At 37.7% G+C, this 14,870-nt stretch overlaps 2 protein-coding genes and 1 long non-coding RNA gene across 3 annotated transcripts; 2 read left to right on the forward strand and 1 right to left on the reverse strand.

The window, feature by feature from the left end:
* Nucleotides 1-3,465: 3,465 nt before the first annotated feature.
* LOC112088236 lies at nucleotides 3,466-4,119 on the reverse strand. Its single transcript, XM_024158536.1, has one exon. The coding sequence runs from the start codon at nucleotides 4,117-4,119 to the stop codon at nucleotides 3,466-3,468; it is 654 nt and encodes a 217-aa protein (XP_024014304.1).
* Nucleotides 4,120-7,923: 3,804 nt separating this feature from the next.
* Nucleotides 7,924-10,959, forward strand: LOC112082187. Its single transcript, XR_002896820.1, has 4 exons — nucleotides 7,924-8,004; nucleotides 8,158-10,317; nucleotides 10,400-10,472; nucleotides 10,724-10,959. It is a non-coding gene; the product is annotated as an uncharacterized LOC112082187 (long non-coding RNA).
* An 830-nt stretch (nucleotides 10,960-11,789) lies between these two features.
* On the forward strand, nucleotides 11,790-13,595 carry LOC18009811. The gene is made up of 7 exons (XM_006392279.2): nucleotides 11,790-11,924; nucleotides 12,024-12,110; nucleotides 12,250-12,492; nucleotides 12,597-12,758; nucleotides 12,838-12,891; nucleotides 13,000-13,146; nucleotides 13,215-13,595. Exons 1-7 carry the CDS (start codon nucleotides 11,790-11,792, stop codon nucleotides 13,593-13,595), a joined length of 1,209 nt encoding a protein of 402 aa, XP_006392341.2.
* The last annotated feature ends 1,275 nt before the right edge of the window (nucleotides 13,596-14,870 follow it).

Raw genomic sequence — 14,870 nt, forward strand, 5'->3', positions numbered from 1 at the left:
CCCATGCCACCCTCTGCCGAAATTCCAATGGCGTTCTTGATACCTAGCTTCAATGTTGGGTCAACTCGGTTCCATAACAAGATGGATGATTTGCCCAGATTAAGTTGTTGTCCCGAGGCTGAGCCATATGTGTTGATGATCCTGAAGATCTTGGTTCCTTGTTGGATGTCCGCTCGACAGAAGAACAAGCTATCATCAGCGAAACGTAGATGAGAAACTGGTGGGCTTGCTTGGGCAATTTTTAGCCCAGAAATTTGGTTTTCCCTTTCTGCTCCATTTAGAAGTGAGATAAGAGCCTTGGTGCATAGGATAAACAAGAAAGAAAAGAGGGGGTCTCCTTGTCTTAATCCTTGCGACGGAGTGATATGTCCTTTTGGTTCTCCGTTTATCAATACTTGGTAGGATACCGAAGAAATATAGAATATCAGAAGCTTGAACCATCTCTCAGAGAAGCCCAACTTAATCATTAGGGCTTTAATGAAGCTCCATTCCACTCTGTCGTATGCTTTGCTTATATCTGTCTTGATGGCCATAAAGGTTTCTCTGCACACCGAGTTAGTACTAAGTGAATGAAAATTTTCTTGTGCCAACAGAATATTGTCGGTGATCAACCTCCTAGCCATGATGGCCGATTGAGTCTCTGAGATTAGATAAGGTGGTGTCTTTTTAAGTCGTTTACACATAAGCTTTGAGATTATCTTATAGCTCACATTGCAAAGGCTAATCGGACTGAATTCCGTCATAGCTCTAGGCTTTTCTTTCTTGGGGATAAGATATATATTGGTCTGATTGAGTTTAGGATCAAAAGATCCTGATGTGAAGAAATCTTTAACTAATTTCACAATATCATGGCGGAAGTCCTGCCAGAACCTTTGGTAAAACTTGCTTGTCATTCCATCAGGTCTCGGAGCTTTGTCTGGGTTGATATCAAAGAGAGCTTCTTTAATTTCTGCTTCTGTGGGGTCTTTGAGGAGGATCTGGTTAGAAGACTCTATTACTTTCTCGGTGATAAACCAGAGTGCATTATCTGGGTCTGGGGGTTGTGACGAGGTGAACAAGTCTTGGAAGTAAGCTAATATTTCCACTTAGAGATACTCGTACGACAATTAGCTACTTTGCGATGGAAATCCCGATGAGGAATTCCATCTGAAGAGCTCCAGCCGGAGATTACCGCCTCTTTGAAACCTGGTTTTCCCAGCCATCTTTTATCAAATCAAAATGATTTCTTCCTCCTTCAATTATCCACTTGAATTCTGGCCATAACGGGTCGTGGTCTGAACCCCATAATCTAAGGTACTCCACCGAGGTATGGGGGAAAATAGATTGCCATTCTTCATTCCCAACAGCTCTATCGAGGCTATATTTGACTTTTCTGTAACGTCTTCTTCCGACCCATGAGAAAGAATTTCCTTTATACGGACATTCGAGCATCCCACAATTATCTAACATGGTTCAAAAAGGGATAAAAGAGTATTCCGGTCTCCTTCACCCTTCCTATTTCTCATGGTTTCCGTAGATTTTATTGAAATCCCCAATCATAAACCAGGCTTCTTTTCTAGAGATGCTCATCCGAGTGAGACGTTCCCATACATATTCTCAGTTTTTAATGACCGGATCTCCGTAAACGAATGTCAAAAAGATTTTATGTCCATCTAGACTAGTTTCAACATCAATAAGATGTTCATCCGAATAGGAGATAGTAACTGAAGTTTCATCCATATAAAAAGGACTAGACCGCCGCTATGACCTTTCGGTTCAACGGTACAAACATTGTCATAGCCAAAGTACATTTGCATATCTTGAATAAAAACCCGATTGTTTTTAGTTTCTGATAAAAATAAAAAAGCGAGGAGAAAAACAGTAGTGCAATTCTTCTAGATGATCCTTCGTTAGGTCGGCTCCCGCCCCCTGACAATTCCAGCCTATCACGTTCATGGATGACGTTTAGCCGGTTTCTGAGCTTCCTTCCCACCGGTTGCAAAAGCTTGTTTTTGTTTCTGGGCCTTGGAGCTCCTGTCTCCCTTGGGCTTTTCCTTCTGTTCTTCATTTGGGCCTGGGCTCGCTTTTGGGCCTTTTCCTTTCCCCTTAGACTTTGGAGAGACACAACCCAGAGGAAAATTTCTCTTCTTCAGCGACAAGCCACGAGCTGCCGGCGATCTCGGCGCTGGTTTCTTTTTTTCGGTCACTCGGGTTTTCTTCCCAGCTTCTGCCACCGGGTTCTCCCCAACATCAGTCTTTGCGGGACTTCTATACCAAGACGCAACCTGGAAATTTGGCGGATTCGCCACTGGCACAGCGGGGTCGTCGATCATCTCCTGATCTTCTTCCTTTTGATCGTTCTCAGGACTGTCCGCATCCTTAAGGAGCTCGTCCAGTTCCCCTTCATCAAATAGATCATCGTCATTCATCCTTTCATCTTCCTCATCGATGCCTTCAATTGTTTCATTGTCGATGAGCGTGGCTGGGTCCTCCATGAGCTCCTCCTCCATTAGATCGTCCTCCACGGCTTGATGATTGCTCATCAGATCTCCGCCTGTCTCCATGACCACTTCCATTGAAACATCGAGCAGCTCATCACTTTGTTCTGTCGCAATTAGGTTTGTATCTTCTATATCTTCTTCAAGAGTCTGCTAATACCAGTTTTCGTGTATACATGGTTCCAATGGAGGCAGGGTCATCACATTGTTGGGCATAGGCTGGCCAACAATGGAATTTGATTCATTTGGAATCTCAGGTTCAAAGGTGAGGGCCTTTTTCGCTGAGCTGCCAGATTTGGAAGATTCACCGATTTCAGCAATCTTCCCTTTACCCAGATTGGTTGCCTTGCTGATAAGGGAGAGATGGAAAGGTTGACTGCGCGTGTGGTCCGGGGAATAATATCCTTATTTAGCTTTGGCTGGAGGATCAGATATAGTTCTCTGAGAGTCAGAGGACTTAGCCAGACTTGCTGAGTATCTCGCCAATAGAGGTTTAGCGGAAGGAAGTTCTTTTCCAGATAGATCTTTCTACTAGTTCTTCCCCATTTGCTTCTTGCTTGTTGCGAAGGATTCTTCATACAATCTCTTGTGATATCCAGATTCAGTGTCTCTTGTGTCTTCTCTGATAATGGGATGAATTTCATCTGCAGGCTCTTGTCTTCTCTTATACCGCCTGGCTTCTGAGCGGTAACTCGAGTTAGTCTCAATTCGGTTCCAAACACTATCCGATCTTCTGTCAGCAGGATGTGTCTCTTCAGGTACCCAAGTCCCTCTTTTCTCCTTTTGAGGGTTAGAGCTTCCATCCTTAGGCTTCTGAGGGTTTTTGTGAATCTCCTCTTGCATCAGAGGTGGAGCAAGTCTTTCACGAAGGGGCAAAGAGATCTGACCCGCTTGTCTTCTTTGCTGCATGATATCTCTGTCTCGGATCAGGTCCTCTCTTGATGGTTGAACTAAGTTTCTCTCTGCCTCTCTTACTTTTTCCTCTTCTTTAATCCTCGGTAAGCAGAGGGCAGGATCTCTCATCATGAGATATGTGTCTGCAGGTTAGGCACCATCTGTCGAGTTTTTCGTACTTCATCTCGACCCGAACAACTTCACCGGACTGGAGACGAGCTCTTATCTTGAATCTCAGCGGTTCGTCTGCATTTAGCGAGATTTGAATCCGAGCAGCACGCGCATCCACTGCTTTCACATCGCCAAGCCGGTCTCCAATGGTACGGAAGTTCTCTTCCATCCAGAAGTGGGTCAGAATTCCAGAGATTCTTACCCAGAAGATCATGTTGTTTGGAAACGATTCCCCGACGTGAGCTATCCAGCATTCCAGAGAGAAGGACCATCGGTTAAAATGGCAGGAGCGCTTGCTGAGAACCCTCTGGAGATCAGCTTCCAAGTCGAAATCAAACTGAAACTGGGAGTTTCCAAGGTTTATCCTGTGCACTCTGCCCTCCACGTCCCATATGTTTTGACGAGGCATGAAGGCGATGAGGGCTTCTGTGCTTCTTATATCTTGGTTGAACATGCGTCTGACCAGACTCAAATTAAATCGAGCAATGAGCTGTGAGTTGTCAATGGGGGGTAAGTCGATGATCTCTTCCTCCTCTTCTTCATGGCCCTTAGTTGAGAGGTTTTTGTTCATCTCCATTGATGGATCTTTGAGGTTGCGTTAGTGTAGGTGGGAGTGAAAAAGTTTGGAATAATTCTGAGAGCGAAGAGGATGGAAAACTTAGCACATCTGCTAGATACTTAAAGTTGCTTTTGGGTAACAAAATACATCCACTAGGGGAGAAGTCTTCAGCTTGTTCGAGGTCTTTTTGCAGGATTGATTGAAAGAGGTCCTCAGTCTTGGGCCAAGGGCTTGAGCTTTTGCAGGTACAGAGTATGCTTGAAGCTATGATGTGGTCTGCGATGAGGGTGTTAAGTTTTACCCTAAATGAAATAATTAGCCGCAAATGCACAGCTGATTGATTGTAGTACTTAGAGATCGAATCCACAGGGAAGGAGGATCTTTCCTGCAAAAGCCTTCGAAAGAAATATAAAGTAAGGAAGTCTAGAACCAGACGATTTTTGTGAGGGTTTTGGTGGTGTCTTTAAAACGTAAAAACTAATCTTAACGAGAAACTGCAAGAATTAAAATAACCTAATAACTAAACTTAATGAAATCGACTAAAAACGAGAAAAACGACTAAACCTAATTGCTTGAATGAAAATCGATAGAATGAGTAAAAATACTAGACTAAAGCTTGAATGAAAATCAATGTAAATCTATAGAAAAGAGGCACTGGGTTTCAGGGAAATTTTCTCTATGAACGATTCAAAATATTGCTAGAGAGTAAATTTGATAAGATCTTAGCTTAAACTTTTCGAACTAGAGTCACATACGTATGAATACGCCACTGTCATAATCATAGAAAACTATCTCTCTCAACCCTGACCAGTAGGTTCCCACTCTGGCCTTGGAAGAGAAAAGATGCATTATGTTTAAGACTCGTTAGCATTCACAAATCACCCATAGGTAGGTTTCTACTCCTATGCTTGTTTTGCTCTTCCAAACTAGATCTGACACCGGATGAACACTTTCGTGTCACCAAGCATCTGGATCAGATTGTAGTTCATGACGCTACTCTCATGCAGTAAAAATAAATTCAGAAGAAAAAGTTCTAAGATTCGGCTTCAATAGCTCATGGAATCCTCATCGAACATATGTATCCCCATCGAAAATCCCTTAGACCCAACAATAAAACTAGTCAGACATGATGAACGAAATCAAAAACATAGTATTGAAAAGTAGGACAGAAATCGAAATTGAAAAAGAAAGAACAAGGGTTCAAGGGATAGATCTCTCTCTCTTCATAAAAGCTAAAGTATAAAAACAATAAGAAAACAAGATGGTGTAAAAGGTGATACGAATTAGGGTTCCTAAAATATGTATTTATAGTGCTCAAGACATCTCTGGGCGTCACTTAGGGTTTCTCCAAATGAGGGAATCATTTTGGGCTTCAGAAATGGGCCTTCGAGTTCGGAGTTGGCTGGCCGCGGTCAGGATGTGCGTGGCCGCGGGGGATGGATGGTTGGCAGCGGTCGGGAAGCTTCTGACCGTGGTGAAACGGCTGTTGGCCACAGGTGGAAATGATTGCCGGCTGGTTTACGGGACATCTTGCTCTTCGCGTATCTTTTGATTGAACCGTTGGATTTCCAAGCTGTAAAGTGTGCTGGAAAGATGATACTTTCATCTTTGAGATCTCCAAATTTGATCTGGATCAGACAGTGATAAGGCCTTCAATCGGGGGTGAACTTCTGACGGTTTGACTCTGAATTGAAAATCTGGTCTTCTATCCATTTTGTTAGGCTTTTCCCTAAGTTTCCTTAAAAGAGTCTTGGAACTACAAATACTATAAAAAAGGTAATAAAAGTACTTGAAAGCAATAAGAAACATAGAAAAAATATTTCAAAACGATCCATAAAAGTGGTCAAAATACGATGTTATCAAACTATACACGAAAATATTATTTCTGTTTTTAGCCATCTTTCTAAGTCTTAGCTAAGCCAGCTCAAGGGATAGCTTCTTTTTTTCAAGATACTTGACTTCAAACGCCGTGCTGAGAGCGACCTTTCACGAGTTTAGGTGGCAGGAGCTCAGCGGAGACCGGCTTAGGGCCGGCAGGATGGAGGGGAGCATTGCTAATTTGTATAAAAAAGGTAGATGGGAAAAAATAGATGCAGAATTCAAACATTTTGGGAAAGTATCGGGGAAGGTGCCTGAGAGAGATTTTTTTCCTTTTGGATTGAACAGTGTTGTGGATCAGACATAGTTATTTTTGCAAATACCCTGTTTGTCTTTGCTAGGAGACCTAATTTCTCTATAGTTTTTAATATGTGCATATCAAATTTTACAAACTGAAACATGTTTTTCACATATTTTGTGTATTTTTCATGTGATATTAAGTGGAATTATAAATTGATAGCACCTATTCAAATTTTTCTTATGAAATTTACTTTTCAAAGGTGTATTGTTTTTCAATTTTTTTTATTTTATCTCCCATAGTTGAAAGTTATGAAATAAACCGTAAATAACCGTACTCGAACCGAACCGAATTGCAAATGGATTTTATATGGTTTTAATATTTATAAAACCGAGAAACCAAAAAACCAAAAAAAAAAAAACCAAACCACGCCAAACCAAAATATATAGCTTTTATATGGTTTGAGTTTTTATAACACCGATAAACCGTAAAACCAAAAAAAACAAACCGGACCCAACCCAAAAACCGAATTTCCCACCCCTTCTAAACTGTAATTATAGGTTTACATGACCCACTTTGACTAAAGGACACGTTTTTAGAAGACAACCCAATGTGGAGACACACATGTGTAATTGTTTTGCAGTTAACAATTCTATTCGTATCTCTTCGGTGTGTGATATGAATAGTATACATAAATCAGTTACTTAACTATATAATATATCTCTTCTAAAATAATAAAATAAGATGAAGACCTGATCACATCCAACACTCCTCTTTGATCATGGTTTCATCGTTACGCCTAGCTCTTCTCGTAGAACCTCGAACCTTGTTGTGTTTAAGGGCTTTGTCAATATGTCTGCTATTTGTAGCTCTCCTGGAAAATACTCAAGTTTGATTTTCCCATTCTTTTCAGCCTCTCGTACGAAATGATATTTGATGTCGATATGCTTGGTCTGACTATGTTGAACTGGATTCTTTCCAGTTGCAATCGCTGATTTGTTATCATAGAAGATACTTACACTTTTCTCTGCCTTGAAACCAATCTCATTCACCAGCCTCTGTAACCACATTGCTTGGTTTGCTGCTGAGCAAACAGCAATGTATTCCGCCTCGATCGTTGATCGAGCAACCATCTTCTGCTTGCTAGAATTCCAACAAAATGCACCTGATCCAATCAAGACATAGCCACTTGTACTCTTCTTGTCCTCAACTGATCCGCCGCAATCACTATCAGAAAATTCCACCAACTCTGTTTCTTCTACTCGCTTGAAATGAATCCCATATGTCAAAGTACCCTTGACATATCTAAAGACCCGTTTGGCTTCTTGAAGATGTTGCTTTAATGGAGATGTCATGTAGCAAGACAAGTAAAAACTCGCTCGGATACATGATGTCTAGTCTAGAAGTCTGGGCTTAAAAACTAAACTCGTTGGCTCCGAACCGAACCGACCCAAAAATACGGGTTCGGGTCGGATTCGGGGTAAATGCAAAAACCGAATGGTTCTGATATTTATTTGATTCGGTTCTCGATTCGGGTTAGCGTAAACCCAAGAACCAAATGTAAACCCAAAAATAATAAAATAGAATCTGTTAATTAGTTGCATAAACCTACCCTTAAAAAATGAAAAATCATATACAAAACATATACTGAAAAAACATTCTATTTATTCTCTCAATTCTTTTTCCCTAATAATAAATCCCAAATTGGAAAAACTGGAAACCCTAATTCAATTTCACGATCACCACCACCATTCTCCTCATTCATCATCCTCGAGAGTTGATTCGTGGTAAGTGTTCCTTCTCTGATTCTTCTGTCTTGATTGTTTCTCGTTCATTTCACGATTTGAGTTTTATCTTTCATGTCTGGATTTGGGTTTTGGACCTTTCGGTTGATCTTAGAAAACTGAATGGAGTGATCAATTATCTAATTTTTACGGCAGATGGATTCTTTGTCTCCATCAAAGGATGATATTGCAGATAATGATCATGAAGCTACTCCTGCACAGAGAAGTAGAAACATAAGCAAGGAGAATCCAAGGAGTGAAACTAGCTCACCTTCGTCGAAGCCAAAAAAGAAATTTAAGGTCAGTAACACGAGGTCTTTAGTGTGGAAACACTTTACAAGAACTGAGGAGGATGTCAACACCTGCGTATATCATTATTGTGGTAAATCGATGTCCTGCAACATCAAGTGTGGAACTTCAAGCTTGAAGAAGCATCTGCAAATTTGCAAGGAGCACATTGTGTGAGAGGAAACTAAAAAAGAAGGCAGAATATAATAGTTTCTGAAGATGCAAGTGGTACTCTGCAGTTGTTCAAGGTTTCTGAAGCAGTGGTTAGAGAAGCATCGAAAGAGATGATTGTTTTGGCTGAATTGCCACTTTCATTTATTGAAATTCTGGCTTGGAGACATTTCTGCAATCGTGTGGGTCTTCCAAAGCCAAATTCAAGGAGAACAATCACCAGAGAAACTGTGGGGTTGTATGTAAAGAAGAAATCTGCTATGAGAAAGGTGCTTGGTGCAAACAAGCAAAGGGTGTCTTTGACAACTGATATTTGGGTTGCTCCCACAACCAGAGCTAGCTATATGGTCATCACAGCTTACTTCATTTATGTAAAGTGGAATCTAAGGAAGCTGATCATAGGGTTTAAGATCATCGACGATCACAAGGGAAATACAACTAGCAGAGTTTTGCTAGAGTGTTTGGCTGATTGGGGGATAGAGAAGGTCTTCACGATCACTTTTGACAATGCCACTGCCAACACCAGTGCACTGAGGAAGTTTAAGGAGGCTTTCAGCAGAACAGGTGAGCACTCATTGGTTCTAGGAGGTGACCACATGCATTTACGATGTGCTGCTCATATCATTAACTTGATAGTGACCGATGGGATTACATGAAGTTGGCAAAAGTGTATCTGCGATCTATAATGGTGTTCAGTATGTGAGATCTTCTACTAACATAATCAAGGCATTTGATCTAAGATTGGAATCAGCAAAAATGACAAGAGGCAGTTTACCTTTAGACTGTAAAACTAGGTGGAATTCAACTTACCTTATGATGACAGGGCTCTGAAGTTTAGGGTAGGTTTAGATAGAATGCAAGCAGAAGATATGCTCTACAATGCTTACTTTCAAGAACAAGTGGAAGGAAATAAGAGAGTTGGGCCAGCAACAAAGGATGATTGGGATTCGGTTGCAAGATTAGTAAGGTTTCTGATTATCTTTTACAACTCTACTTTAGTTGTTTCAGCATCTTTTTCACTGAATTCTTACAAGTGTTACAATGAGAATATTGTACTATCGAAACCAATTTGATAAAGCTGAGCAAGGATCAGGATCCAACAATGAGGACAAAGGTCGATGCAATGAGAGAGAAATTTGATAAATATTGGGATGGGTCAGAGATCAATAGGCTTCTAATCATTGTGAGTATCTTAGATCCGAGAAACAAAATGAGGTTTGCTACTCTTAGTTTTGACAGGATTTATGGAAAAGATAGTCCTAAATCAAGGGACTTGTCTGATTCTGTGACTACGGTTATGAAGAAGTTGTTTGAGGAGTATAGCAGCAAGCTATCTAGAGGTGAGACATCATCTAAATCTGCAGGTACTGAGTCTCAGCGTGGTAATTCAAGTCAAGATCATGCTACAGGTAATGTCCTTGACAAAATGAATTTAGATTTGAGAGTGGATATGAAAGAATGGATTTTGTCTACAAAGAGATGGTAGATGAGTTACAAACTGAAGATTCAGGTACGGAGTTGGATATATATTTGAAGGAGAAATGTGAAACTCAAAAAAAAAAATTCTTCGGTACAGATTATGATGTTTTGGGATGGTGGAAGTTGAACAGCTTCAAGTTTCCGGTTTTATCCGAGATGGCAAGGGATATGCTTGCAATGCAGGTGTCCTCTGTTGCTTCAGAGTCTGCTTTTAGCACAAGTGGTCGAATCATAGACTCGTTTGAAGTTGTTTAACCCACTACATGATTGAAGTGCACTGAGCAATGGCTGAAGTGTTAGATTCGTCTAGGAGAAAAAGGAGTGTCAGTTAAAAAGAGCTGCTTGCTGATATTGAATTGCAGGATAAACTTCAAAGAGGTATATTTCTGCTCCTTGAAATCTCCTCTCCGGATAGAGCTTTTAAGTTTCATGTTATAAGTTTTCTTTTCTCACTTCTCAGAAATGGAAACTTAGAGTCTCCAGAGTTCTTTGAATCTGAAGATGAAGACTGACGGTTAGTTATAAGTGATGAGGTAATGTTATGCTTACTTGATCGGTCATAAGTTTGGTAATAATTGGTTTTTGAATGGTTAGTGATTAGGCTGATTCGTTATGAATTTATGATTGTTTGTTGTCTTTAATTGTCATTGACTCATTGTGTTTGATTGTCTGACTTTTGTTGTTTTTCTTTGTCGTTGGTAAAGAGTCATTGTTTATCGTTGGGAAAGAGTCAAAGACATAGGTCAATAACTTTGTTTGTCTTTGTTCATTTGTTTGTATACAGGCAAGAAGATTTGGAAGTAGTTTGCAAGGATGGCCGAATGAGATAGTTTTTTGGATTCAGAACTGGAACTGATATTAAAATTCAACTTGGTGAACATGTCTTCTCATTATTATCCCCAACTTTGTCATAATTTCTTCTTATTTTGCACAATTTGGAAGTTTGGAATTAGGATTTGACCTTATGTATTATGTTTGTTTATTTTGAACTTTTTGGGTTTTCATGGTTTTTTCAGGTTATTCGGGTTCACATAGAACCGAAATTGAATCGAAACACTTTTTTTTGAATTTTTATGGTTATTCGGATTCAAAATTAACTGAAATCATTTTTTTTTTATCTATTCTAGGTTTATAAAAAAAAAACCGACCCGAACAAACTTTTTTGGGTTTTATTTGGTTCTTGGCCACTCTTAATTCGGTTATCTGAGAATCGAGAACCCGAATCGAATCCAAACCAAACCCGAACTGCCGATCCACCAGGATGAATAAATATATATAATATTTTTCTATCCTTATAATATGATATATATATAAACTATGTACCACCGGTTTAAATCACTGTATCATTTTAAATATCTATTCTGTTGACAACAAAAAAAGACATTCTTAACCATGAATGGATGGATGAAATAAATTTGAATATACTTTTTAGTTTCATTCTAAAATGATGAGATTTCCAATATCTTTTCCAAGAGTAATTTACTACTCAATATCTAGAATCATTAAGTATGTTCTGACTATTTGTTTTTCAAAATTAACATTTTGACAAATCTACATACCATTGATTGTATTTATGTATGTCAAAAACAAATACAATCAATGTATATTGTAGATATATTTAATTAGATATTAATTCGTTTTAAATAAAGAGCCTTTGTATTTATTAATACACCAAAATTATAATCAAAATTTTTTGGCACAGATTTGTTAAATTTTCTGTTGTATGACTTTTTTCGTATATAGAAAACCTATAATTTTAATCATATGATAACTTAAATTTTTTGACAGAAAAAAAAAAATCTATAAATCCAAGAAACAATAAGCATTTCAAAACACCGAACATTTAAGTCATGATCAATCAGATGAAGATGCATTTCGTACTCATAATTCTAACAGTGATAGTCACTGAAGATTTTCGTACTCAAGATGATGAGATCGATCAATTTTTGAAGAAACTCAATAAACCAGCTCTTAAATCTATCAAGGTTTGTTAAACAATCTTGATATTATGACACCTAATTACACTTTTTCATTTTATTTAGCTTCTAATTCTTAGTTACCTATGTTTTGTAATATTTGTGCAGAGTCCAGATGGAGATATAATAGATTGTGCTCATATGAAGAATCATCCTATTTATGATCATCCTTTATTCAAAAACCACACTATCCAGGTACACAAAGCAATTTTAATTTTTTATTTAGTTATCATTGTTAGTATATATTCTTTAGCATAAAGTTCTCGACTAAGTGTGGGTTATCATTTCTTATGTTTGATAGATTATTTTCTGCTCTAACATTTTTTTGTTGTAGATGAGACCAAGTTCATACCCAAAAGGATGGAACAATGAATCTTCAGACCTCGAAAAACAGAGTACAATAACTCAACTCTGGACAATTAATGGAAAATGCCCAAAAAACAGTATTCCAATCAGAAGAACAAAAAAAGAAGATATTTTACGAGCAGGATCAATCAAACAATACATGAAAAAGTATCCCAACGTCGTCCGTCAACCTAAGCCAGAAAATTCAACTAGTAACAACTACACACATGAGGTATATATATCATTGAATAAGCACTTGAAAAACAAAAATTTCTTCCATAATCATGTGTGTTCTTTTAGTGGTTTCTAATTATATGTATGTGAATGTACATATAGTACGCCACCGTTATTTTGAAAGGAAGGTTTCATGGAACAAAAGCGTTTATAAACGTGTGGAAACCTCACGTACAAACACCAAGGGAGTTTAGCCTAGCGCAATTATGGCTTTTGGGTGGCCCTAATGATGATGAACTTAATACCATTGAAGCTGGTTGGCATGTATTAGTTTGTTTCCCAGCTATATATATATATATATATTCTTATTCTCTTTACGTCGGCATCTATTGTTATTTATTAGGTGTACCCGAAACGTTATGGTGATGACAATCCTCGATACTTTATATATTGGACAGTGAGTTAATTTCTAAATCATTTTTATTTCCTTCACATATTTTGGATCATAATATGTACTGAAAAAAGTAACTTCTATGAATTTGTTTGCATTGCAATATGGAAATAGGCTGATGGGTACAGGGATTCAGGTTGCTACAATCTTGACTGCAAAGGCTTTGTTCATACCAATCAAGAATTTGCTTTAGGTGCGTCATGTAGTCAAGTTTCTAGTTTGGATGGTCAACAACATGAGTTTCCCATAACCATATGGAAGGTTAATATACTCCATACTAATTTTCAGCATACTGTTTAAACAAACAATAATATGCTATATTATTATAGGACCCAGGTTCAGGGAACTGGTGGTTAAGATCTGGTACTCATTTAATAATTGGATATTGGCCTTCTTCACTGTTCAACCATCTACAAGTCGGTGCGAATGAAGTTCATTGGGGAGGCGAAATAATCAATTTTAATGATGATTCACAACACACGACAACGAAAATGGGGAGTGGACAATTTGCACAAGAGGGATTGAAAAAGGCTAGTTATTTCAGAAATCTTGAGATAATTAATGAGGATGACATTAGTGCACCACCTCTAGGAGAATCTTATATTCAGATAACACAAGAAAATTGTTACAATGTCAAGTCTGATTATGAAAGTTCATGGGGATATTTCTTTTATTATGGTGGTCCGGGTCGAAATCCTAATTGTATATGATTGTATATCAATGTCATATATGACTCATCTATTCGATTTACCACCATCAATATTAGTATAATATTTATATCGTTATGCAAATAAATTTAAGCAAATCATAATGAAATTGTATAAAAATATTACTATCAGTTCACGTAGACAGTATGTTACACATTTGAAGGAAACTCAACTCAGAACAATTGAACATCTTTCTTAATCTCGAGCTCTTTTTATCTATTTGAACTAGGTGGTTTGCCCGCGCCCTACGCGGGCCGAGGGATTTCAAAACTTTGTCGAATTGATTATGTGGTATTAAAATCATAGGGAATACTTTTTTTTTTTTTAAATGTATAATTCATTGTCAAAGACTCTCTGATCATGGTCATAGAGTTTCTGATCAACAGATATTGCAATATATCTGATCTTTTTCAACAATCTTCGTAATCGTATAGGTAAATGTGTAGTTTGAAGTTGCTTCGCTTGTAAATGTTTAATTTGATGAGAATAATGCCTATACTTTACAGAAAAAACCACATGATTTATAAGAAACTGTAAAAGAGAGCAAATAATTGAAAAAAAATCATAAGAGCACCTAAAAAGCAACTATTATTCAAAAATCTAAAAAACAAATATTATTTCGTAAACTAAATAAAATATAAACAACCATTTGAGACATACATGATAAAAATAAAGTAAACTCAAAAAAGTAAACACGATCCAAAATTAAAGACCCAAAATGCAATAGTAAATTAGTGTATGAAATTCAGAAACAAACTGAACTAAAACAAACATGAGTTTCACATAATCATTTTGCATCTTCTTTTTTTTCCTCTTATTTACTTTTTGGGTTTTCTTCTTTGTCGTATTTTCTTTAATTTTTTTCGTTTTTCTTCTACTTTTTTTTCTCCTTCTTCTCTCATGTCTTCTTCTTCGTTTTCTTTCATTTTTTATTTATTCTTCAAGTTTTTCTTCTTCCTTCTCCTCTTTATTCTCTTGCTTTTTATTTTTCAGGTTTTTCTTCGTATTTTCCATATCTTCTCCTCATCATTTTCCTCTTCTACTTCATCGCCTTCGTCTTCTTCGTTCTCTAAGATTTCATATTCTTCTGGTTTACCTTACTCTTTTATATCAATCAAATACATGTACCTAAAAACTTGAACTATTTGTTTCTTCCTATGTCCCTCCCTATCATTCTCTCTCTTTCCCTCTATCTCTTTCAATCTTTCTCTCTAACTATCTCTCTTACTCCCTTGTCCTAAATTGTATATATCATACATTTTAAAGTACAAAGTGTTT

Source organism: Eutrema salsugineum, unplaced genomic scaffold (genome assembly GCF_000478725.1).
Source record: "Eutrema salsugineum unplaced genomic scaffold, Eutsalg1_0 scaffold_8, whole genome shotgun sequence".
Lineage (NCBI taxonomy): Eukaryota > Viridiplantae > Streptophyta > Magnoliopsida > Brassicales > Brassicaceae > Eutrema > Eutrema salsugineum.

Coding starts and splice junctions, on each gene's coding strand:
- LOC112088236 (XM_024158536.1), bottom strand. CDS start 4,119: ATGGAGATGAACAAAAACCTCTCAACTAAGGGCCATGAAGAAGAGGAG.
- LOC18009811 (XM_006392279.2), top strand. CDS start 11,790: ATGATCAATCAGATGAAGATGCATTTCGTACTCATAATTCTAACAGTG. Junction 12,111..12,249: donor TCAAAAACCACACTATCCAG/GTACACAAAGCA, acceptor TTTTTGTTGTAG/ATGAGACCAAGTTCATACCC. Junction 12,493..12,596: donor GTAACAACTACACACATGAG/GTATATATATCA, acceptor ATGTACATATAG/TACGCCACCGTTATTTTGAA.